The following is a 24,799-nucleotide window of genomic DNA, read 5'->3' as shown; positions in this document are numbered from 1 at the left end:
ACAAAGGAGGAAACTTTTTTCCCTGGCTTGCTGATAAAATGTTTGTATAAGTCGGAGGATTTCAACATGAATTTTCCTTCATCGCTAGGATTTTAAAAGCACAGGTTAGATCAGATGCAGTCACTGCCTTATATTTGAAAGAATTGTAATTTTTGTCTTTAGAAGGTAAAGTTTAGCTAGAGAGAGATCACATTTAAGTATGCAGCTTCTGGGTGCGCCGTCTGCGTGGACAACAACACTTCTAGGACTGGTAATCGCTGTCCTTGCTCTGGTGGCTGTTTGGGTAAAGAACAGAAGAGGAGCCAACTACCCTCCAGGACCATTCTCACTGCCTCTGATTGGAAATATTTTCCATGTGGATTTCAACAACTTTCCAGAAAGTTTATCAAAGGTAAGAATAAAAAAATGTTACTATTACTACAGTAAACATTCGAGAAAGGGGAAGAAGCTCTGTCAGGTTTATATTTTAGACATTATGATCTTCCTATTGCTTGCTACCAAACTGAAGCTATCTGGGAGTGGGAGGGGTTAGAGTGGTACTAAAACCCCAAAACAAACATTTACAGTGGAACCTTGGAATATGAGCATAATTCGCTTCAGAAGAATGCTTGTAATCCAAAGTACTCGCATATCAAGGCGAGTTTCCCCATTGAAGTCAATGGAAACGAAAATTATTTGTTCCGCGTTGACTTCAATGGCATGCAATGCATGTGGCCAGAGGTGAGGGGGGGGGGGGGCGCCGGAGAGACTCGGAAACACACGGAAAGGCCCGAGGACAGCTCGGCTGACCTTGGTAAACCTTGCAAAGGCTCTGGAACGGACTATTTCCGAGTCTTTCTGAACATTTCCGAACAGTGCCTATCCGCTCCGATCAGCGCCGTTCGGCTCTGGCGCCCCCCCCCACCTATGGGCAAACACGGTACTGCACACCGCTGTGGCTTGAATCCTGCTCGTTTCACGAGACAACACTTGCAAACCGAGTCAGGATAATTAAAAATACAGTGCTCGTATTGCGAAACGCTCGTTAACCGTGTTACTCGCAATCTGAGGTTCCACTGTATTTATAACAAATAATTGCAGCTTACTAATTCTTACTTGTGGTGGCTACATACATACTTTTTTTTAGGCTTTCTGTTCTTTATTTTCACCTAGTGATCCTACCAGTAAGGCTATATTTAGATGTGCGTCTAAACCCGCTCCTTCTCTAAAGAGTGATCCACATTCAGAACGCTTTTCAGAGGCAGTTGACAGGTGGTGGCGATTGCGACATGTCAGATAGTTTTTGAAGCATTGTGACTGTGGCAAGTAAACACCCTTGCTTCTCTACCAATGCAAGCTAAAGCCTCATACACACAATCCAATTGTTGGAAGGGGATTGTCTGTTGACAGACTGTTGTCCTAAAATCTGACTGTTAGTACGCTCCTTTTGACAATCGTTGTCCAACTTCCAGCCAACAAATGTTGGATGGCAGGCTAGTAAATTTTCGTCAAACAACGGTTTGACGTCAGTACACAAATCTGTCACACAAAAGTTGAAAACAAACACGCATTCTTGGAATCAATGCTCACCAAACATGAAATTAGCAGAAAGGGCCCAAAGGGTGACACTCGAGCTGAAATTCCTCGTAGTACGTCACTACGCTCGTATTTGTGGCACGACAATTGTGTAGCGTTGGTATGCAAGACAAGATCCTGGCACAGGCCCTTTTGACAAGAATTAGACGCCAACTATTGTACCGTATGTACGAGGCTTTAGCCTAATGCCCCGTACACAACTTCAGAATTCCCGCCAAAAATAAGTTTGATGTGAGCTTTTGGTGGTAAATTCCGTCCGTGTGTAAGCCCCATCTGACTTTTTCTGTTGGAATTTCCAACAGCAAAAATTTGAGAGCTGGTTCTCAAATTTTCAGACGGGAAAAGTTATTGTCGGAAATTCCGATCGTAGGTATGCAATTCCGACGCGCAAAAAAACACGCATGCTCAGAATTAATTTGACACATGCTCGGAATCATTGAACCTGAATTTTCTCGGCTCGGTATAGAGTTGTACGTCACCGTGTTCTTGATGGTCGGAATTTGGTGTGACCGTGTGTATGCAACACGAGTCTGAAAAAAATCCAAGATTTTCTTGTCGGAATTTCCGATCGCATTGACGCGGCATAAGTCTGTTATTTTTTGAATAGACCAAGCTGTCTTGCAAAAGTGTCAGTTAAGGTTGAGATAAACCATTTACCACTGACAATGGTCAGCTTTTATTCAGTTATGTAAAAAACGATCATCCCCCTCCAACAAAAAATAAATAAAAATGTAGGCACTTTACACATGGCGCCCACTGCTCTGTTCAACAAACCATGAGCAGTTTTATGTTGAATCAGAGCTGAGAGTGATTCTAAAGGCTGCAATGCCCCCCCAGCCCCCCCCCCCCCCCCCCCGCTATATTTCACCTAAAACCAATCCCGATTCAGTTACGGTAACTATTCTGGTTCTCTCCCTTCTATTGGTCATTGGCTCCTGCTTCTGTCAATCACAGCCAGTATGGAGGGATCGGGAGGCGGGGCCCAGCCATGCTCTGTGTGTCTCATAGACACCATCGTTTTCTGCAAATGCTCTAGCAAAGCGCGGTTACGTACAACACGTACGCCGGCACTCTGTTCCATTCAAGCTCCCGTCTCATAACTTGCTTCTGAGCATGCGTGGGTTTAAATAGTCGTTTTAGCCCACACACGATCATTTTTTATGACACAAAAAACGACATTTTGAAAAACGACATAAAAATTGAAGCATGTTCGAATTTTTTTTTGGTCGTTTTTTAGAAGACAAAAAACGATGTGAAGCCCACACACGATCATTTTTAAAAACGTTGTTTTATTTCATCACAAAAAACGACCCCTTCACTGGAACTAAGGGGCCAGCCAAGCCCAACCCCTGAATAACGCCTCCACACCATAATCCCCCCTCCACCAAATGATTTGGACCAGAGCACAAAGCAAGGCCCATAAAGACGAGTGAGGATGAGCGAGTTTGGGATGGAGGAACTTGACTTCTACTTTATACTTTAGGTAATATAATGTATCTTTATATTGCTGTGCTTGGAATGGATAAAACTGAGACCCTTCCTTTTTAAAGAAAAGTAAACAGAACGGAAACCTTTATTATGCTGCTATATAATGATATATATACTGTTCAGTGTCATACTTTCCATATGTAATATTTGTTTCTGCTTTCAGTTGAGGACGCAGTATGGAGACATATTCAGCCTTGACATATTCTTTGAAAAGACTGTTGTAATAAATGGATATGATGCCATTAAGGAGGCTCTGGTCACCAAATCGGAAGACACGTCAGACAGACCCTCTATTCCCATGTTTGAACATGTCGGATTAAATAATGGTAATTAATTGAAAAATGATGTCGGAGCCAGCGGGGTAGGACAGGTACTTTGGGGAGGGGCACACAATGATCTAGTGCAGGGGTGGCAAACTCAAAGTCATCGAGGGCCGCATCAGCAGTGTGGTTGCCCTCAAAGGGCCAGTTGTATATGGGTCGCACTACATACAGAATGCAGAGTTCAGGATTACGTCAGGATTATGCTACGTACACAGTGCAGGAATTCAGGGGTCTGCACAGACCCCCATTACATCAGAGTCCGCACAGACCCCCATTACATCAGAGTCCGCACAGACCCCCATTACATCAGCGTCCGCACAGACCCCCATTACAACAGAGTCCGCACAGACCCCCATTACATGAGAGTCCGCACAGACCCCCATTACATGAGAGTCCGCACAGACCCCCATTACATGAGAGTCCGCACAGACCCCCATTACATGAGAGTCCGCACAGACCCCCATTACATGAGAGTCCGCACAGACCCCCATTACATGAGAGTCCGCACAGACCCCCATTACATGAGAGTCCGCACAGACCCCCATTACATGAGAGTCCGCACAGACCCCCATTACATGAGAGTCCGCACAGACCCCCATTACATCAGAGTCCGAACAGACTCCCTTGTAATGCTGTGGACTCGGATGTAAAGGGGGAACTCTGATGTAAGGGGGGCTCTGCCCACCAAAGCCCCCCTCTTGCACCAGAGTCCACAGAGCACCCCTTAAATTCATTTAATATATACACTGGGAGGTGGGAGAGGGCGAGCTTACTCACCCCAGGATGGAGGGTCAGGGGCTGCATCTTCCTTCACATTTTCCTGGGGATGTGTAAGCGGGGAAGACACAGGGGGTGTGGGCGTGCCACACAGTATAGAGAGGCGGGAAGAGGAGGAGCAGTGTCCAAGATGAACTGTCAGCGTGGATTCTGAGGCTAAGCTGTGTGTGAGAGAGACACACAGCTCAGCCAATCAGACACAGGCGCGGCCGCATAGCGGTAGGTGAGCGGCGGCCGTGACGTGTGTTAACCCTGTCCAGGCCTCGGGCGCCGCTTACCTCCCGCTGTGCGGCCTGAGCGGGCGGCACTGGCACTGGAACAAGCGGTGGAGGCTGGCGGGCCACATGACAAGGCTTGGCGGGCCGGATTCGGCCCGTGGGCCTTGTGTTTGCCACCCCTAATCTAGTGTATCCATTGATCTTTTAAAACATTTTATTTTCCAGAAGACCCCTACTAACAGAAATATACAGGTCGTCGTTGCTGGCCTCATTGTAAAAACGGAAGTTGTCTGGTCCAGTGGCTTAGCTTATGTCACATACTCTGGGGCATTAGATCAAAAGTATTAAACCAACTGGATTGGCATAGCCAGGTAGTTAGCGATGTCAATCAATCAGTTTAGAGTTAAAGTGATTGTAAACGATCACCTTATAAAACAACCTATTCAGTTTAAAATTTAAAAGAAAGGTCAAACATGTTTTGTATAGATATAAAAAAAATATATAAATACCTCTTTCCCTTTTTTATAAGTGGTCACATGCTCTCTGTTCTCAGCTGCATAACAGCTGGGGGGAGGAGAAGCAGCAGCAGCAGCAGCACACTGATCTTCCCAGTGAATGGCTGTGCAGGGAGGTGTGTCAAGACAAGTCTGATCATTGGAGGAAAGCACACTGAGTTCCCAGCACTGTGTGCTCTCCTGCTTAGTGTGGTCAGTTTTTAATAGGAAAGCAGAGGGACTGGCGGGAATATCATGGATCTCGCATAAAGGAAGCAAAGAGAACAGGATACTTTATCATACATGTACATGGTACAGCAGCCACAGAAATATAAAGTGGTGGGGTAACAAACACTTTAACCATGAATTATGGCCCTAGAATGATTACTCTCTCTCTCTCTCTCTATCTGACGTTTGGTGCGGTTACCATTTACATACACATGTGGGTTCCATGGCTTTAAATTTGTATGTATAGGGGGAGCAGGGATGTTTTTTTAATTCTTTATTAAAAAAATTATATATTTAATTACAATTTTTTTCATTTAAAGTGTGGACATTTTTAATACATACTTGGCTCCATGCCGCAGAATTGGTGTGATGCTGCAGCTGTCTCACATCTCTAAGACTGAGAAACGATTGATCACATGACCGCTGATCGCTCAGTTTTTGGTCTGCTCGGAGTGGAGAGCAGCGACTGTCAGTCAACCTTCTCCACTCACTCACTGGAGTGCCAGGCAGGGAAAGGGGTAGAAGCTGTTGGCTTCGGATTTCAGTGGGGCACTAATGGTCAGAGCCAGTTGCTGATTAGGCAGCTGGGTGGATCCCAACAATATTGTCATATCCCTCCAGAGCCTGGAGTGGCTCTGCCAAGTCAGCTGATAGAGGGCAATAGCCTGCTATTAGCTGACTCTGGGTCACAGGAGAACAAAAGTAAGTGCATCCCTGTGACCCAAAAGTGAAGCTTTGTCCATACTTTTTTAACTTGCCCACTATGTGATAGCATGGGCAGGTGACAGGTTCTTTTTATGGACACGTCAGGGGTCTATTAGATAGAGAAAAAAGGAGGCTCTGGCGTGCAGAGTGGTATGAGTGCCTGGCGGGACAGCTGTCAGAGGAGTCACTCTGGAGTTCCTAATGCCACAGGGGCAAATATCAGCAAGATGAAAGATCCGGGCAACGAGCAGGCTGGAAACTGGATCAGCTGATACCTGGACACCGAGTGCAGCGATTGGCAGACAACAGATCTGCCTTGAGGGATATGAAGCACAGGCAGGCTGGGTCATACACAGACAGGGGATACTGGAACAGATGTCAAAGCTTGAGTCAGGTCAGTAACAGGCCAGGTCAGTAACAGGCCAGGTCGGTAACAGGCGGGCAGCATGGTAATTAAAGGAGCAGGCAGGATTAAGGTCAAAGACAAGTCGGGGTCAGATGTGGGCCGAAGGCAGGAAGAGTCAAAGGCGAGCCGGGTCAAACACAGGAACAGATCACAGAAGCAGGTTACAGGTAGCAGGGGTCACAGGGAAGCTGCAAATCAGACAGCACTGGACTTGTTTGCAACCTCTGTTTAAACCACAGGAGAGTCAGAACGCTCTCTACGTTGCAGATAGAGAAAGGAGCTGTGTGTCAGTGGGCGTCCAGACTCTCCTGTAGTCCAAGGGAGGGGGTAAGCATAACACTCCACACCAGGGAGAAAGCCTTGCATTACTGTGTGGAGTTACAGACAGAAGAACAGGAAGTGAGGATTTCTCAGAAGAAATAAGGACATTTAAAAGCAAAATCAAAGAATGAGGTGAGTGAAGGAGGACTGCACTAAGGTAAAGGAAGCTATTTAGGGAAAAAAAATTGTACCTTTACAACCCCTTTAACTTGTTCAATGTTAGTCTCTTACCAGACCCGGGATTTTCTTTTCTGGGTCTCTGGACACGTGCTCTGATTTAGTTCAAGGCCTTAGGCAGAAATAGGAGTTGCTGCAATTTCCCTCTTTCAATCCTACTGATACAGTCCCTTGGTTCCTCCGTTACAAGTGGTCTGAGTGCTCTGTCGTACAGTGTGGTCTCACCAGGCATCCAAATCGCACTTCACGCCTTCCCAGGCAGAAAGTTACCATCGCGGAAGCAAGGTCCTGTTCGACGAGCAGTCTCTCTGAGGTCTCACCTGATTGTGGTCAGCTTTGGCAGGGGTCCATTCAGCTAGCAGTCCTGTCTTTTTCTCATCCCACCTCCTTTAAGATTGTCCTCTCTTCCTTTTGGCAGCCTGTAGACCTTCCTCTCATTGCTTTGTTCCAGCAGCCAATCACCTTCCTTCCAGGATCAACCCAGACAAGATGACTGTCCCCTACACTGGAGACACTCCATAGATGATCATTAAAGTAGTCTTCTTGAAGATGGCTGCTGCACTTCTGCATTATTGAATATTCAGTTTAACCCTGTCCACACTGCAGAAGGATAATAATGCAGCAACAAAATAAGAAGTTCAGCAGCAGTTATTAGCTACAGTCCAGTTTACATAAATTGAATTCACTTTTTATATGTTAGCAATCCTGGTAATCCTGTTTTTTTATGGTGTAGGCATCGCATTCAACAGATACGGTCCTCACTGGAAAGAACAAAGACGATTTGCTCTTTATACTTTGAGAAATTTTGGGATGGGAAAAAAATCTATTGAAGAGCGTGTACAGGAGGAAGCCAGATATCTCTGTTTGGCTTTTCAGGATGAAGAAGGTAAGATAACGTGTGATTAGAGGTTTTGTACAGCATCCAATATTTTCCTCTGGGGTAACAATGTATTATCTGAACACCAGGTTTCAATGCACAGGGGGTATGTAGTAATGATTATGGTGGAATTCTGTGAAGCATATTTACACTATGGCATAGCTCCCAACTGTCCCTGATTTGGAGCAATGTCCCTCTGTCCCTTATTCCTCATTTGTCCCTCATTTTGGTCTGATCTTTATAGATTCATATAAAATGCACGTTTTATCTATCAAAAAGTGTTTTCCAGCGTCAAACCTTTTATCTGATTTCTAAATTGCTGCATTTGTAAATTCCAAAAGCCAATATAAAGGAATAGTAGTGGTAAAAAAAAGCACTTGTGGGTAAACCCACATCTTGTTTTTTTGTACAGTTCTCCTTTAAGGGGGCGTGGCAAGGGGTGTGTCCCATTTAAAAATATAAAGCCGCGCCCAAATAATTAATGTAACAGGTGGAATTATGTCCAAATAAATGTCTATAACTTTCAACAGATGATAAAGTTGGTTAGATCCTATATAACACTGTTCATAGATTGCAGATGGAGACTTCAAGTTGGTTGATATATTGGAATGTGGTTGATCAAAAACTCCAAAGCACCAGGTGACATGCATGCAGTCAGTGCCAGCCCTCCACCGTAAATCAAAGCAGCTTACCAGATGGCAAGCCTTTAACACAATTGGCTATAGCCCAGCCACGGCCTTTTAATCCTCAGGACACTTGGTTGGAACACTCCGTCACTTGACAGGATCACAGGCTCAGGTGATTGTGGTAAAGGATTGCGAATCAGCCTCAAATAAGCTCATCAGCGGAGCAACAACGGTCAAACGATCCCCAATGCATAAATCGAAAGATAAAAAGGGACGCAATAGCGTAATACCGCAGGGTACAAAAATTTAATAGAAGCAGTAATGTACTTACAGCATCAGTAGTTAAAAACAGCATGTAGCGAACAAAGTTTGTAAAAGCCGGCCGGCTTGAAGGAGCCCTCCTCCTTGGCGTGCTGACGTCACTGACGCAGCCTCCCAGACGCGTTTCGTCACTAATTGGACGTTATCAATGGGGGTGAGTGTCCCAGGGGTGTGTCCCATGCTTGCATACTTTTGCTGATAGGCATCCCTCATTCCCATCTCAAAAGTTGGGAGTTATGCTATGGAGTGTTAAATACTTTTATAAATTACCCTAATTTTTCATGTGCAGGCTTAGGCCCAGATCCACAAAGATTTGCCTATCTTTAGGCAGGAGTAGCGTATCTCAGATAAACTACGCCGCTGTAACTTAGAGCGTATTTTCCGTATCCATAAAGAATTTGCGCTGTAAGTTACGGCGGCGTAGTGTAAATGTGTCGGCGTAAGGGCGCGGAATTCAAATGGCTAAGATGTGGGCATGTTTTATGTTAATACATCTTGACCCCACGTAAATGCCGTTTTTTTGGAACGGCGCATGCGCCGTCCGTGGGGGTATCCCAGTGCGCATGCTCGAAATCACGTCGCAAATAGTCAATGCTTTCGACGTGAACGTAATTTACGCAAAGCCCTATTCGCGAACGTTTTACGCAAACAAAGGAAAATTTAACGCTGTCCCGACGTCCATACTTAACATTGCGTATGCCTCATAGACCCAGGGGTAATGTTACGCCAAAAAAAGCCTTACGTAAACAACGTAAAAAAATGCGCCGGGCGGACGTACGTTTGTGAATCAGCGTATCTACCTAATTTGCATATTCCTTGCGTAAATCTACGGAAGCGCCACCTAGCGGCCAGCGTAAATATGCACCTGCGATCGGACGGCGTACTAAGACGTACGTCAGTCGGATTGAGCCCACATTCAGTCGTATCTTGTTTTGTGGATACAAAACAAAGAAACAACGGGGCATCGTAGAACTTACGCGGCGTATTAATAGATACGCCGGCGTAAGTTCTTTGTGGATCTGGGCCCGAGTGTGAATTTTTAGATGTGTAGGATGTCCTCGCTACTCCTATTGAAAAAAAGTGACTAAAGATGTAACAGTCCCATGGCTGAAAATAATGACTATTCAAGGAAATGACACACATTTGTATAGTATAGTGAATTGGGTTGCAGTTTGGATGCACATTCTAAGCACCTGAGAAAACACTTGGGTGTGAACAAGCCTGAAGACATTTCTTTCAGTGCTCTAATAAATACAGAACAAGCTTGCATTAGCAAAATGATATCTAGAATCTGATTACCATGGACAAATCTTTATACTAGCTTTGCTTTCATTTTCATTGGTAATTAAGTTAGATTTTGTGAATAATGCTACAATAATCTTGGCTATTATATCTCTTCAGGACATCCTTTTGACCCATATATATTGCTTAATAATGCGGTCAGCAATGTTATCTGCTCCATAATATTTGGAGACCGATTTGATTATAGCGACGCATCATTCCAGAGGATGATCCATCTGCTAAGAGAGTCATTTGAACTGGCATCAAAACCTATGACTCAGGTAGCCATCCGTGTATAGTCTGTGTCTACATTGCTGTCATATATGTGAATATACAGACCTAATGAACCAACAGTTCACCAACTATTTTGCATATTTAACATGAGTAACTTGTTAACAGCAGATAGCCAATCATAGTTTTTGAACTATTCTTATGCCTCGTACACATGACCGGTTTTCCCGTCGGAAAAACTGCGATGAGAGCTTTTGACCGGGAATTCCGACCAGGCCCGTTGCTACAAGGCAGGCAAACCAAGCAATTGCTTGGGGCCCCAATCTGGCCTGGGGCCCCAAGCAGGGCCCTTGCCGCGCTCCTTTTCCTTCCTCCTGTCAGTCCAGACCCTGTGCTCACTTCCTTTTAGTGTGTCCGGGAACAGGAAACTGAATCTCCTGCCGCGCGGTACAGACCCGGTAGGGAGGGGGGCCCGGGGGGCGTAAAAGAACATAGGGGGATTGTGCGTGTAGGGGGGGAGGGTTGGGGGGCCTCCATGTCCATTTTGCTTGGGGCCCCCAAATTCCTTCAAATGGCCCTGATTCCGACCGTGTATGCTCCATCGCAGTTTTTCCGACGGGAAAACTGACGGAAAAAACAGAGAACGATCTCTTTTTTCCCGTCAGGAAAAATCCTAGCGGGAAAACCATTCATCTGTATGCTTTTCCGAGAAAAAAAACATGCACGCATAGAACTTCATTTTGTTGGCTCGTCTTTTACGTCACTGCGTTCTTGGCAGTCAAAAGTTCACTGTACTTTTGTGTGACCTAGTGTATGCAAGGCAGGCTTGAGAGGAATTCCGTTGGGAAAATCTTTTTTTTCCGAAGGGAAAACCGCTCGTGTGTACCAGGCATGAGGCTCATAATCTGATCTTGTGTTCATAACCATATCAACAAGTAACAAGAGTAATTCATGTATAAAGATCCATTACCGGTACCATTGAGTGTAGAAGGGGTGGACTCAACCCATGATTAAGCACTGATTTGTAGTGTGAAACGCGTAGGCTGTTCCGGTTCTCTGCTTGTTTTTGTAGTGCATTTTTCCATTTTTATATTAAAGACAACCTTATGTTTTTTTTGGAGTGCGACTGTCAATCCTTGTTTCTTCTACCCATATTTTTATTGCTATTAAGAACAATGAGAAATAAGCCTGTTGATTGTTTCTTCTGTAGTTCTACAAACTCTTCCCTTGGCTGATGAAGGTCCCTGGACCCCATCAGAAGCTTTTCCGAGTTATACGCACTTATCTAGGCTTCTTGGGAGACGTCATCCAGAAACACAAGGACACCTGGGATCCCAGCATCAGGAGAGATTTTATTGATGCCTTTTTTGAAGAGATGGAAAAAGTAAGGAGGATTCTTCTAAAATATTTTTCTTTATCATATTTTGTCTTTTTTCATACTGATTTGTCACATGATAGGATAAAGGGAAAATCCATTATGTTGCATCAAATTTTCTATTGAAGTAAACACACACATCGGGATAGGCTATGACCACTGCTGGCTAGCTTCTCTGACAACCTGGTGTATGGTATAGCACACCAAATCCTGCCCAGTGCTACATTTGAAGAGTTACGGGAAGATATTTTTTATACAGTATTTTCATATACATTTATCGAATTTCTGAATCTGAAGAACTTGCCCTGTGGGTGGCCCTTTTGTTAAAGGGGCCAGGTGTAAAAAATTGTTAGACTTTTTAATTGTTGGCCAAATAGTCATCAGATGCATGCAGCGTTCTGCTATTCTGATGGCTGGCACCACCAGCTGTCAGTATACAATAGCCTGCAACAGGAAATTTGTCTAACCGCATTGTTTAGCATGAATGTATGGAAGTATTATGGGCATTATAGGTAGCTAAGTGGGGCACTTTTTCCTAGCAGCACTAGGGTCATTGGGTCAAATCCCAACGCTGGCACTACCTGACTGGAGTTTGCATTCTCTCTCTGTGCCTGCATGGGTTCCCTCCCACACTCCAAATACATACTGATAGGCTAATTGGCCCTAATATGTGGTATAAGTATAAATGTGAGTTAGAGACCTTAGATTGTAAGTTCTTTGAGGGTAGGAAGGTATGTGAGTGTAATATATGAATATAAAGTGCTGTGCAAATAGTATGCACTATATATATATATATATATATATATATATATATATATATATATATATATATATATATATATATATATATATATATATATATATAGTGTGTGTGTGTGTGGCAAAACCCTGAGGGAGCTGCTTTTGTTTGTTCAGTCCGTTACTCTGCCTTTCAACCCCAATGAACTGTCTCATCCCCTCTGGCACAGCTAGCAATGTGAATAATGGAATAACTCAGCAGGAAGTTATTACACAACACAGTTCTTTTTGTAGTCTGCTTGAAGAAAAGTAAAATTCAGGTTAACATTAGTCAGCCAGGACCTGTGTAAGTACCCAAGACTTGGTTGAAACAGTTTAAAGAAAACAGTAAGAAACACTATGCAAACAACAAAAGCAATAGGTAACAATATGTACAGATTAAATAGACTCCCCAATAACTTTTGGTGTGTGTGGGATGCTGTGTGTGGGATGCTGCTTTCACCCAGGGAAATGATCTCAATACCCATGGTGTGTCCCCTTTAAGAGCAACCGCGGTAATGTCCTGGAGGCAAAGCTTTGCAATTTATTATCTTCACCGGCAATTAAGGAGCTCTGTGGACAATATTTGGATGTGGTATTCTACGAAAAGCATTAAAGATTCCTGGGCAAAGCCCCCTCACCAAATCCTGTACACAGTCAGCTATCCTCCCATGAGTGATCGATCGATCTTAGATGCAGATGTGTCGCAGTGGCATTCAGTCCTTGAGCTGTTGCAGGGTGTCCTTCTTTAGCATGGACAGTCTGTTCCTCTGGGCTGGAGTTGCATGAACAATCTGTTCCTCTGGGCTGGAGTTGCATGAACAATCTGTTTCTCTGGGCTGGAGTTCCAGGCTGTGTGCCTCTTGGTAGGCCGGGATTCCACACACACATAGAGTGCAGATGCTCTCCTGATGGGGTGCAGTCAAAAAGAGGCTCTGGCTTAGTTCCTCTGGCTTTTTATCTCTTTATCCACCGTCCTTTGCTGCTTTCTCATGATTGGCTCAGGCTCTTCCAATAGGGAGTTTACAGACAACCTCCAATAGGGAGTTTGCAAACAAGCAGTTCTGAGTGTCTGTGTGTGAAGAGAGAAAGGGGGAGGTTAAAAAGCCCATGCTGCTGCAGCAGACAGCTGCCCCCTAAGGCCTCGTACACACGGACGGACTGTCCACTGAAAACGGTCCGCCGGACCGTTTTCAGCGGACATGTTTGCCCGGAGATTTGTGTCTGATGGTTGTACACACCATCAGACAGAAATCCGCGCGTACACGATACGCGGTGACGTGGCCGCGCCGTCGCCACGACGATGACGCGGCGACGTGCGTGGCCATGGAAGTTCAATGCTTCCACGCATGCGTCAAATCACTTCGAATCACTTCTGTACAGACGACCGAACATGTCCGACGGACAGGCTTCCAGCGGACATGTTTCTTGGCATGCTAAGAAACATTTGTCCGCTGGAAAACGGTCGGCTGAACAAATGTCCGCTGGAAACCTGTCTGGTCGGCCGTACACACGACTGAACATGTCTGCTGAAACTGGTCCGCGGACCAGTTTCAGCAGACATGTTCGGTCGTGTGTACGGGGCCTAATAGATTAGATCAGTCTGGAGAAGTACCTGCTACATATATATATATATATATATATATATACGTGTAATAATAAATAAGTATTATTTTGAGCTTTAGACTATTTATTACTTCTGCTTGTTGCAGGAGAGTGTTCCTAGCAGATAGAGACAGAAGATACAATAGTACTGAGTTATAAATCTGTATGTCTCCTTGGCAAATCACTAGGAATAATTTTGCCAGTGGTGCATGCTTGGAGAGGATATAAATATTTATGGTGACCTTATTTATGTACTGGGCTATAACCAGAATAGGGGGCTGTGTTGGAGATCTTTTGCCTCCCAGGCCTGCTGCAAAGGGAGCGTGGGACTAAGAATGGGGCTGTGTTTTGAAGCCAGAAAGGTTATAAACTGACTTGCTAAAGGCTCCATCCAGGAATAGTGGAGCAGGATGATTGCTGCCTGTATGTGGCCTTTTTTTTAGATAGAATATCACTGCTGGAGAGTGTTCCTGAAGAGCTGAGTAAAGGCTGCTGCCAGAGGACATTGCAGGAAGTCAGAGCTGCTCCTAAAAGTACTCATACTGTCGGAAGAGTATAGATTGTCTGTCAGTTTTGGGCTTAAAGGCCCTTGTCCCTGTATTGACTGGGATGGGAAGTCTGGAGTTGCATTTATCCTAAGTTTATTGTTTCTTATAACATTCTCTGCACTAAAGTGACTGTTGCACAATTTCAAGGATCCCATCCTGAGGTTTGAAGTGCTAGCCCCCGACCAGGCCCGTCGCTACAGGACAGGCAAAACAAACAATTGCTTGGGGCCCCGAGCTGGCCTGGGGCCCCCAACTTCCCCTTCCCAGGCTGTAGCGTGGCCGAGCTCCTCTTCTTTCCTCCTGTCAGTCCGGCCGAGTACCGCGCGGTACAGGAGATTCAGTTTCCTGTTCCCGGCCGGACTGACAGGAAGTGCAAACTGAGTGCTCAGTTCCTTTCAGTCAGGTGTTCTGCCGAATAAGTTCCGCTCGGCGGATAAGGACCCCCCTTGTACTGCGCATGCGCGGCGCAGAGTCTCCAAAAATACGTCAGGACACCTGACTGACAGGAGGAAGAGGGGCTCGGCCACATTACAGCCTACAGGTAAGAAGGGGAGGTGAGAATAGAAAAACATAGGGGAGGGGGGAAAGAATGTGAGACTGACCACGGTGATAATGGATCACCAACTCATAATAAATGAATGTGACATATATGCTTTTATTCATATTTTACCATTTTGTGATCACTTTTATTGGCTATATTTTACACTGATTTGTAAGCTATTTTTATAAATAAACCTCATTGGTTGATGTACACTATATGGAGCCCTCTTTTATATTTCATGCAATGCTGGGGCACTAGTGATTCATCTTGCCCCACCATCACCCCTTCCATCCACCCGGCTGTTGGTTTTCCGCTTGCTGTGGTTCTGCGCTTTTCGTGCGTGCGTGCGGGGGAGGGGGGCCTCCATGTCCATTTTGCTTGGGGCCCCCTAATTCCTTCAAACGGCCCTGCCCCCGACCTAGAGGTACCCGAGGCTGAATCCAGACTAAACATTTTCATGTCTCATGCCAAAATGCTAGCAATAGAAAGAGATCAAATTCCAGCTTTCGAAAAAACCTGGAATCCTTGGATCAAATATCACTTATCATCACTCTGTGATAACACAATTCTCATGCCATGGTAGCTGACAACCCTACTCAGATAAAAGTGATTTGCAATCCCAAACCCAAACTTTCAGAGCCTTGGTGCTACCCAACTTTCTGTTGTGAATACTATAAAGCTTTTTACACCCTCAGACAGGAAGCCATACGATCTGAGCTAATCCAGCGGACTCCTGCACTTTCTTCTCTATTCTCCTCAATATTATATTCTATTCTTTTCTTGTGTCTCCCTTTTTTTGTGTGTTTTATTCTTTTACTGAACAGTAATGAAGTATTATTCTATTTAACACATTTTAACAGCTCTGGCCCAAGCTAATACTCTATATGGTAGTATTATTTCAATCGTAGTTAATTATTCTTAGTTATATTAAATAATTTACTTTTCTTTTCTGTATGGGTCAAATAACCTACCTAACAGTAGCCACCGTATTTTCCGGCGTATAAGACGACTTTTTGCATCTAAAATCATGCCCCAAAAGTCGGGGGTCGGCCTCGGACGTGAGGACATCCGTGATAGGCGGAACACTGAACAGAGGCTCTGCTGGGAAAATTAGTGTTCAGCCTATCACGGAACAGCCTGAGGAGGAGGCGCTGCTTTTGAATAATGGACGCCCGCAGCCTGAGAAACTCTGCAAACAGGAGAAGGTAGAAAGATCGTCGAGGCAGGCATACTGGCACAGTGAGGCAGGCATACTGGCACAGTGAGGCAGGCATACTGGCACAGTGAGGCAGGTATAATGGCACAGTGAGGCATGTATAATGGCACAGTGAGGCATAATTTTCATGTAGTATTCTACTTAAAATGTATCTAAATAAAACAAAAGAGATTCTATTGTGGAAAAATACAGTGTATATGTAAATGAAATTCTTCTTTGAAAAGGATATGCATACTTGATATCAATAGACATGCTTTATTTTTGTATGTTTTACTATTTATTACTAGAATAAGGACAATCCCAACAGCACATTCAGTGAGAAGACCCTTCTGTATATCACGGCAGATCTCTTTGTAGCTGGCACAGATACAACCTCTAACACGTTACGCTGGTCCCTTTTAATGATGCTGCATCACCCTCACATCCAGGGTAAGTATTTATTACTCTACTTAGTTAAAGCTGACTGTATCCAAACACCTAAATATACAAGTTGAAATACACACTTGTGAACTGTTTTACCTGGCAAAGAATTTGTATGTGTCCAGCCAGTCCCATGATCCCATGATCCATAGTAGAGAAGCGTGGTGCACTCCAGAAGCTGCTACATGCCGGTATTGGGATACCCGAGTACACATATCTAATGTTTTTGGTGTTGAATCCCAGAAAAAATATATACTAAACTTCAGCTTTAAATAAATGACATATAAGATTAATATAATGTTCTACAATGCCCTGTAATGATAGAGGAGAGCGTGGAGTGTCCTGCAGTCACTTCCTTCTATGCACTTCCTGTTCGTGCTGCTTGAAGATGGGTGACATCAATCTGCCTCTGATCAGCCAATTTCTCATACATCAGCATCGTCTTCAGGAGGCTAAACATCGGATAAAGTATAGTAAAGGAATCCAGGCTTTTTATTTTTTTTTTTTTTTTTTTAAAGATTATACAAGTTTTTATTGTTTGGGTTTACACATGTTTTAAAGTGAAACTAAACTTTAATTTTATTGTTTAAAATATGTTTGCCATTATGTATACTTAAAGTGACACTAAAGGTTCCCGTTTTTTTTTTTTTTTAATAACAAACATGTCATACATACCTCCACTGTGCAGTTTGTTTTGCACGGAGTGGCCCCGATCCACCTGTTCTGGGGTCCCACGGCGGTTCTCGCAGTTCCTCCCGAGGGTGTTACCTTGCAGGTGCACTCCTGTGTCCATAGACCGCGAGTGTATGACTCGGCCCCGCCCCCCGGTGACCGGGTCATTGGATTTGATTTACAGCAGCAGGAGCCAATGGCTGCTCTGCTATCAATCTAACCAATCAAAGCCGGGACTCCAAGGAGAGGAGGACAGCAGGGACGCGCCCACGGAAATAGGATGCATAGGATGCATTAAGGTGAAAAAACACGTAGGTTTACAACCCCTTTAATTTCAGAATGTAAATTGTTGTCGCCTTCTCTAGGTTTGCAAAATCCTTTTATTCTAGTTGCTCTGTTGAAACTTCCTGCTAGAGGGTGGCTATCTTGATTCTGTATGTGGGAATTTAGCCACACGGCGCGCTCCCGTGATGGACTCCATGATTCTGGTCCAACTGTGCATGCGTCCCTGAATTCATTGTACTGATTTTTTCCCCACAGGTTTATCGATAGGTGGTTTATTGTGCTTTTACATACTGGCTCCTGCCCGCACATTGATAAACTAATAAGAGGAATCAGCACTAAGATGTCAGGGATGTGTGCCCAGTACAAAAACCTGTGCAATGATAACTAGGAGTTGTAGTTTAAAAAGAGAAGTCTGGGGTTTGGGGTTTTTGCAGATTCATGTTTACCTAGGTGGACTGAAAACTGAGCGATCGAACATCGCCGATCACTCGTTTCTCACAGTTTCCCGAGCAGAGAGCTGATGGCTCTCTGTTCTGCCCCCCTCACTCATTGGAGCGCTGAGCTGTAAAGGGGGCAGTAGCAGCCGGCTCAGGCTCTCAGCGGGTGCCGTTCAAGGCATGTGGGTGGATTCCGTCTCCTTTGTCGCGATCTTGCCCGAGCCTGGACCGGTTCTTTGACGTCAGCAGAAAGCAGACTTCAGCCCACTGTCTGCTGAAAATGGGTCACAGGAGTGCACTCCTGTGAACCACAGGAAAAGTCCAGACAAACAAGCTTTGTGGTTGTAAACCTTTACATATACCCACTGAAGTGGCTCGTCTGAGGTGATACATATGAACATATTCGCCAGCACACCATGGATCGTATATGACGTCCAAAAGTTTTAATGCAAAGAAAGCATCACAAGAAATGTAACGTTTCGAGACCACGCAGGACCTCTTCGTCAGGCAAGTGATAAAGACCATAGGAAAAGTCCAGCCAAACAAGCTTTGTGGTTGTAAACGTTTACATATACCCACTGAAGTGGCTCGTCTGAGGTGATACATAGAGATGAAAGAAAACCTTCTGCATACATTGTGCCTGCTAATCGGCAGCCCTCTCTTTTCTACAGCTGTTCAAATACAGAATTTACACAGCATTCCTCAGTTTAGGAAGATGGCATAAGGTATTAAATGTACTCCCAACTAAATACTGAATAATAATGTGCAATTTTCTTTTCAAACAGAGAAGGTTCATAAAGAAATTGACCATGTGATTGGAAGGGATAGGTTGCCTACAATAGAAGACCAGTCCAATATGCCATATACCAATGCGGTCATTCATGAGGTCCAGCGCTATGGAAATATCCTGCCTATGGCTCTGTTCCATATGACATACAAAGACACCAACATTCAAGGTTTTGAAATCCCCAAGGTAAAGATTGAGTACGGGTGAATGAGAAGGGGAAACTTGCAGGTGAACAATGTGCGTTAGAGACTAGAAAAAAGCTGGCTTTTTTTTGCAAAAAAGCTCACTTTTTGCTCCTAATCTCTGATCTTCACCCCTTCTATAACTGTACAATTTTGTATAGTGACCAATAGAAGCTCCAACGATAGTATATACAGGGGTGGAGAAAGCGGACACCCTTGTCTTGTTCCATTAGACATTTTGAAGGGTAATGACAAGCTCCCATTGCCTTTACTAACTCTGTAGGGTGATTATAGAGGGTTTTAATCTATTGTAACACTTTAGGGCCTATTCCCATATTCTCTATTGTTTCCATCGTAAATCCCCAGTCTAACCTGTCAAAGGCTTTTTCGGCATCTATTGACAGGAATAGAACAGGGTACTTTTTGCCGCGGGATTCGGCCGATAGCGGTGCGGTATTAGCCCCCGCTAGCGGCCGATAAAGGGCTAATACCTCTGCAGTGGCGCATTGCGGGTGGTATTACCGCGGTTTCCCATTGTTTTAAATGGGAGGGAGCGGTATACACACTGCTCTTATCACCACTCCAAAGATGCTGCTTGCAGGAGATTTTTTTCTCTCCTGCCAGCGCATCGCCTCACTGTGAACGCCCGAGTGCTTTCACATTGTGAAGGCTGTTCAGGAGTTTTTCAGACGGTATTTAGGCACTATTTTCAGCGCTGTACTGCCTGAAAAACTTCTCAGTGTGAAAGGAGACTAAATAAGGCTGTTACACTTCTACATTATTAAATATTACCCCTGTCCACGCTGCAGAAGGATAATACAGCAGAAACAAAGGAAGAAGTTCCACAGCAGTTATCCGCCACAGTCCAGGATAAGAAAGCACTTTCTTTCCTGTACTGTTCTACAATTAAAATCCTGTCTAGCTGACATTTTTCCTAGTTATACCATGCTAATAAAACAATCTTTATGGAGCTAAAGTTACCAGCTGGAAAACATGAGATCACAGGCCCAGGTATGGGTGTGTAGTGTATACTCAAAAAGCAATGCACATAAAACATATTTAGATGGGTTTCTTTGTTCTGTACTTTAGGGCACCACTATCATACCCAACCTAACATCTGTTTTAAAAGACGGGACCATTTGGAAAAAGCCGCATCAGTTCTACCCAGAACATTTCCTGGATTCAGACGGAAAGTTTGTAAAACAAGAGGCCTTTATTCCATTTTCTGCAGGTATAGTAAGCTCAGTCATTGATAATTGTAGTTGTCAGGGGCGGACTGACCATTGAGGCACTCGGGCACTGCCCGAGGGCCCCATGCCACTAGGGGGCCCCGTCAGGGTTGCCAAGCTCAGTAAAACCAGGGACAGTATGTAAAAATCTGTGTTTTTTTTACATCTGTCCCTGATTTGTCCGAAACCGGCATGCTTTTGATGTGAAAATCACAAGATTTTAGCTGCCCCGCCTCTGCACTGCCTCCTGGCATGGTGGCCATCTGTAAGCCCGGGGGCCCCATAATCTTCTATTGCCCGGAGGCCCCATGAGTTGTCAGTCCGCCCCTGGTAGTTGTAAATCTGAACTCCAGACAAGCAGCTGAATTCAGATATAAAATAAATATTATTGCATTGTTTTACCTACAAAAAGATTTGTATTTCTGGTTATCCGGTCCTAAGATTTACACAGCTATGCCATACAGCACATAGCTGTGTGTTAGGGGAGGGAACCTGATCTTTCTCTGCTGCAATTTCACTTTCAGGTTTGGGTCTTCTCCACAATTCCACCCAGTGACTGGACAGTGAAAGAAGAAGCAGCATAATTCTCTGTCACTATCTTCTCTCCTCTTTTCAGCAAAAACTGATTGGCTCTTTGTGCCGTTTCTCCCTCTCTACTTTTTGAACTTTTCTATACAGTACACTGCAAGAAGGTAATTCCAAATCATAGCCAGGCGCTCACACAATGCATATATTTAATACTTGCCCTCCACCCCCCGCCGCCGAACGAATCCCGCCTCTACGCCGCATCCCCGCTTGGTTAATACGGGCGGGGAACATTACAGCATTCATTTGAATAGCTGTAGTCTTTCCCGCCGCGCCGCGTATAGACACTCCTCCTTGCTCGGGTGAACTGTCCAATCTCGAGCAAGGGGGAGTGTCTATACGCAGCGCGGCGCGAGAGACTACAGCTATTTAAAGCTGTAATGTTCCCTGCGCGTATTAACCAAGCGGGGATGCGGCAGCATGTACGGTAAGGGGGACATGGCTGCTTTTTTGGGGGGGACATGGCTGGATATGGGGAGGACATGGCTGCATATGGGGGGGACATGGCTGCATATGGGGGGGACATGGCTGGATATGGGGGGGTCATGGCTGGATATGGGGGGACATGGCTGGATATGGGGAGGACATGGCTGGATATGGGGAGAGACATGGCTGCATATGGGGTGACATGGCTGGATATGGGAGGGGACAGGGCTGCATATGGGAGGGGACAGGGCTGCATATGGGGGGACATGGCTGGATATGGGGGGACATGGCTGGATATGGGGGGACATGGTTGCATATGGGGGGACATGGCTGCATATGGGGGGGACATGGCTGCATATGGGGGGGGGCATGGCTGCATATGGGGGGGGGAACATGGCTGGATATGGGGGGGACATGGCTGGATATGGGGGGGACATGGCTGGATATGGGGGGGACATGGCTGCATATATGGGGGGACATGGCTGCATATATGGGGGGGACATGGCTGCATTTGTGGGGGGACATGGCTGCATTTGGGGACACATTTAAAAAAAGTATCGGTATTCGGTATCGGCGAGTACTTGAGAAAAAGTATCGGTACTCGTACTCAGTCCTAAAAAAGTGGTATCGGGACAACCCTACAGTAAAGGGTTAAAACTTCTGTCACCTTTTAATTTCTGTCTGGGTACTTGCTGGGTAGATTCCCCTTCTCTTTTTCTTCTGGTGACCACTAGGATAGAAAGTGAGGGGAATTTCAAAATTGTGCCGCTGTCACCAGAACAAGTGGAGGTATATCTTACAATGAGACTTTACTTCTGGTAACAATTACCCTAATTTCTTATACCGCGTACACACGACCGTTTTTCATGACGAGAAAATGCCATTTTTTAAATTGGTAATTAAAAACGATCGTGTAGGCTCCAGAGCATTTTTCTGTACGTGAAAAACGGGCATTAAAAAATGTTCACGTCAACGTTTTTCATGTCGTCGTTTTTCTTCACGTCGTGAAAAACGGTCGTGTGTAGGCTTTAATGACGGGAAAAAAACGCGCATGCTCAGAAGAAAGATATGAGAGAGAGGAGCGCTCGTTCTGGTAAAACTAGCGTTTGTAATGGAGATATCACATTCGTCACGCTGTAACAGACTGAAAAGCACGAAGACTGAAAAGCGCAAATCTTCTCTCACCAAATGTTTACTAACACAAAATTAGCAAAAGCAGCCCCAAGGGTGGCACCATCCGAATGGTACCTCCCCTTTTATAGTGCGGTCATACGCGTTGTACGTCACCACGCTTTGCTCGAGCACTTTTTTTTTTTATCACGATCGTGTGTATGCAAGGCAGGCTTGAGAGGAATCACGTCGAGAAAAACTATTTTTTTTTCCATGACATGAAAAACGGTCGTGTGTACGCGGCAATGGAGATTTCCTCTCACTTCCTATTGTTTCTATAGGAAAGACATTTTCAAAAAAAATTAACAGGTGTATTATAACTTTCCAACTTTATATAAAACTAGACCTAAAAAAAATGGCCTATACACTGTATATACTTTATTCTGAGTTTAAAAAAAAATGAGTGCAGCTATATTTTGTAGGCTCTCTCCTCATCACATGATGCTGTGTTGTCCTGAGTCATTTTAAATACTATTAGGTAGATTCACAGACCATCGCCTAAACTTGCCGCGGCGTAGCTTAGCGTGTTTAGGCTACGCCGCCGTAATTAAGCTAGGCAAGTACATGATTCTCAATGTACTTGCCTGCTAAGTTACGACGGCGTAGCCTAAATCGGCGGGCGTAAGGGCACCTAATTCAAATGTGTTGGGGGGGGGGGGGGGCGTGTTTAATGTTAATGAGGCTTGACCTCACGTTTTTTACGTTTTTTTATACTGCGCATGCGCCGGGTGCCTACATTTCCCAGTGTGCATTGCGGCTAAGTACGCCGCACGGGCCTATTGATTTCGACGTGGACGTAAATGACGTAAATCCCGATTCGCGGACAACTTACGCAAACGACGTAAACATTTTGAATTTCGCGGCGGCAACGGCGGCCATACTTAACATTACTATTCCCCTAGGGCCTAGCTCTAACTTTACGCGGCCTATCTCTTACGCAAGCGGCGTAAAAGTACTGCGTCGGCCGGGCGTACGTTCGTAATTCGGCGTATCCCATCATTTACATATTCTACGCCGACCGCAATGTAAGCGCCACCTAGTGGCCAACCAAAGTATTGCAAGCCGTCGTATCTTAGATATGTTTAAGTGTATCTCTGTTTGAGCATACGCTTAAACATAAGTCAGCGTAGATTCTGAGTTAGGTCGGCTTATCTACTGATAAGTCAGCCTAACTCTACCTGAATCTACCTAAAAATGTTCTAGTCTGACGTATGGATTTTATTCTTCCTGATTTGAGAACTCCGATTTCAGCTCTGAACTTTTCCTCTTGTTTTTTAGGACGTCGCATATGTGTGGGGGAGCAGCTGGCAAGAATGGACCTTTTTATCTTTTTTACATCTCTACTACAGCGTTTTGAATTTTACATCCCGGATAAACAGCCGCCCCCTCGGCATGATCCTTTATTTATGTTCAACTTTAGCCCACACCCCTTCCAAATCTGCCTCCAAGTACGCTAATGCAGGAAGGATGATTTTTAGTGCTGGAGAAAAGAATGGTCTCAGACAGGCTGCTGTACCCTATGGCCAAACGTCCAATTGAACATCTTCTGCTATGAACAATGATTGATTACCACGCGTTGAGACAGTTGCTGATGTTACATTTATAAGTAAAGTCCACGCTTTAACACTCAGCCTATTGTGTCTGTCCATCATTAACCGCTTAAGGACCAGCGCACAACGATATACGTCGACAAAATGGCACGGCTGGGCAGATCCCTTTAAGATGCGGCATTGTGGGCAACGCCCCCTACTGGTTAACCCCTTCTCTGCCAGTGTAATTTTTACAGTAATCGGTGCATTTTTATCGCACTGATTGCTGTATCAATGACAATGGTCCCAAAATGGGGTCAAAAGTGTCCAATGTGTCCGACATAATGACGCAGTCACAATAAAAATTGCTGATCGCCGCCATTACTAGTAACAAAATTAAATATTAATAAAAATGCCATAAAATTATCCCCTATTTTGTAGATGCTATAACGTTTGCGCAAACCAATCAATAAACACTTATTGCGATTTTTTTATTTTTTTTAACAAAAATATGTAGAAGAATACGTATTGGCCTAAACTGAGGGAAAAAAATATATTGCTTTTTTTTTTTTTTTTTAAATTGTCGCTCTATTTTTGTTTAAAACGCAAAAAACTAAAAAAAGCAGAGGTGATCAAATACCACCAAAAGAAAGCCCTATTTGTGGGAAAAAAAAGGATGTAGATTTGTGACTACAATTAGGATTGTAGTGTGTTTTATTTAAATACAGTGGCCCGGATTCACAGAGACTTACGCCAACGTATCTAAAGATACGCCGTCGTAAGTCCAAATGAGCGCCGTTGTATCTATTCACCGATTCTTTAAATGAGTTACGCCTGAATTTTGCCAAGATAAGACCAACGTAAGTCTCCTACGCCGTCGTATCTTGGGTGCATATTTACGCTGGCCGCTAGGGGCGCTTCCGTTGATTTACGCGTCGAATATGTAAATGAGCAAGATACGCCGATT

At 44.6% G+C, this 24,799-nt stretch overlaps 1 protein-coding gene across 1 annotated transcript; it reads left to right on the top strand.

Annotated features, from left to right (window-relative positions):
- Positions 1-23,897, top strand: LOC120941277 (cytochrome P450 2D20-like). Its single transcript, XM_040354598.1, has 9 exons — positions 1-391; positions 3,227-3,389; positions 7,446-7,598; positions 9,938-10,098; positions 11,259-11,432; positions 16,398-16,539; positions 18,710-18,897; positions 19,983-20,124; positions 23,582-23,897. Exons 1-9 carry the CDS (start codon positions 200-202, stop codon positions 23,758-23,760), a joined length of 1,494 nt encoding a protein of 497 aa, XP_040210532.1. The 5' UTR covers positions 1-199; the 3' UTR covers positions 23,761-23,897.
- The last annotated feature ends 902 nt before the right edge of the window (positions 23,898-24,799 follow it).

The sequence above is a fragment of the Rana temporaria genome, chromosome 5 (genome assembly GCF_905171775.1).
Source record: "Rana temporaria chromosome 5, aRanTem1.1, whole genome shotgun sequence".
Lineage (NCBI taxonomy): Eukaryota > Metazoa > Chordata > Amphibia > Anura > Ranidae > Rana > Rana temporaria.
The sequence above is the reverse complement of the archived record's forward strand: the minus strand, read 5'-3'. Positions and strand labels throughout refer to the sequence as shown.

What these genes read in the sequence shown, in the direction of transcription:
- LOC120941277 (XM_040354598.1), top strand. Translation starts at nt 200, where the DNA reads ATGCAGCTTCTGGGTGCGCCGTCTGCGTGGACAACAACACTTCTAGGA. An exon ending in CATCAAAACCTATGACTCAG is followed by an intron (nt 10,099 to 11,258) that starts GTAGCCATCCGT and finishes TTTCTTCTGTAG; the next exon opens with TTCTACAAACTCTTCCCTTG. An exon ending in GCATCACCCTCACATCCAGG is followed by an intron (nt 16,540 to 18,709) that starts GTAAGTATTTAT and finishes CTTTTCAAACAG; the next exon opens with AGAAGGTTCATAAAGAAATT.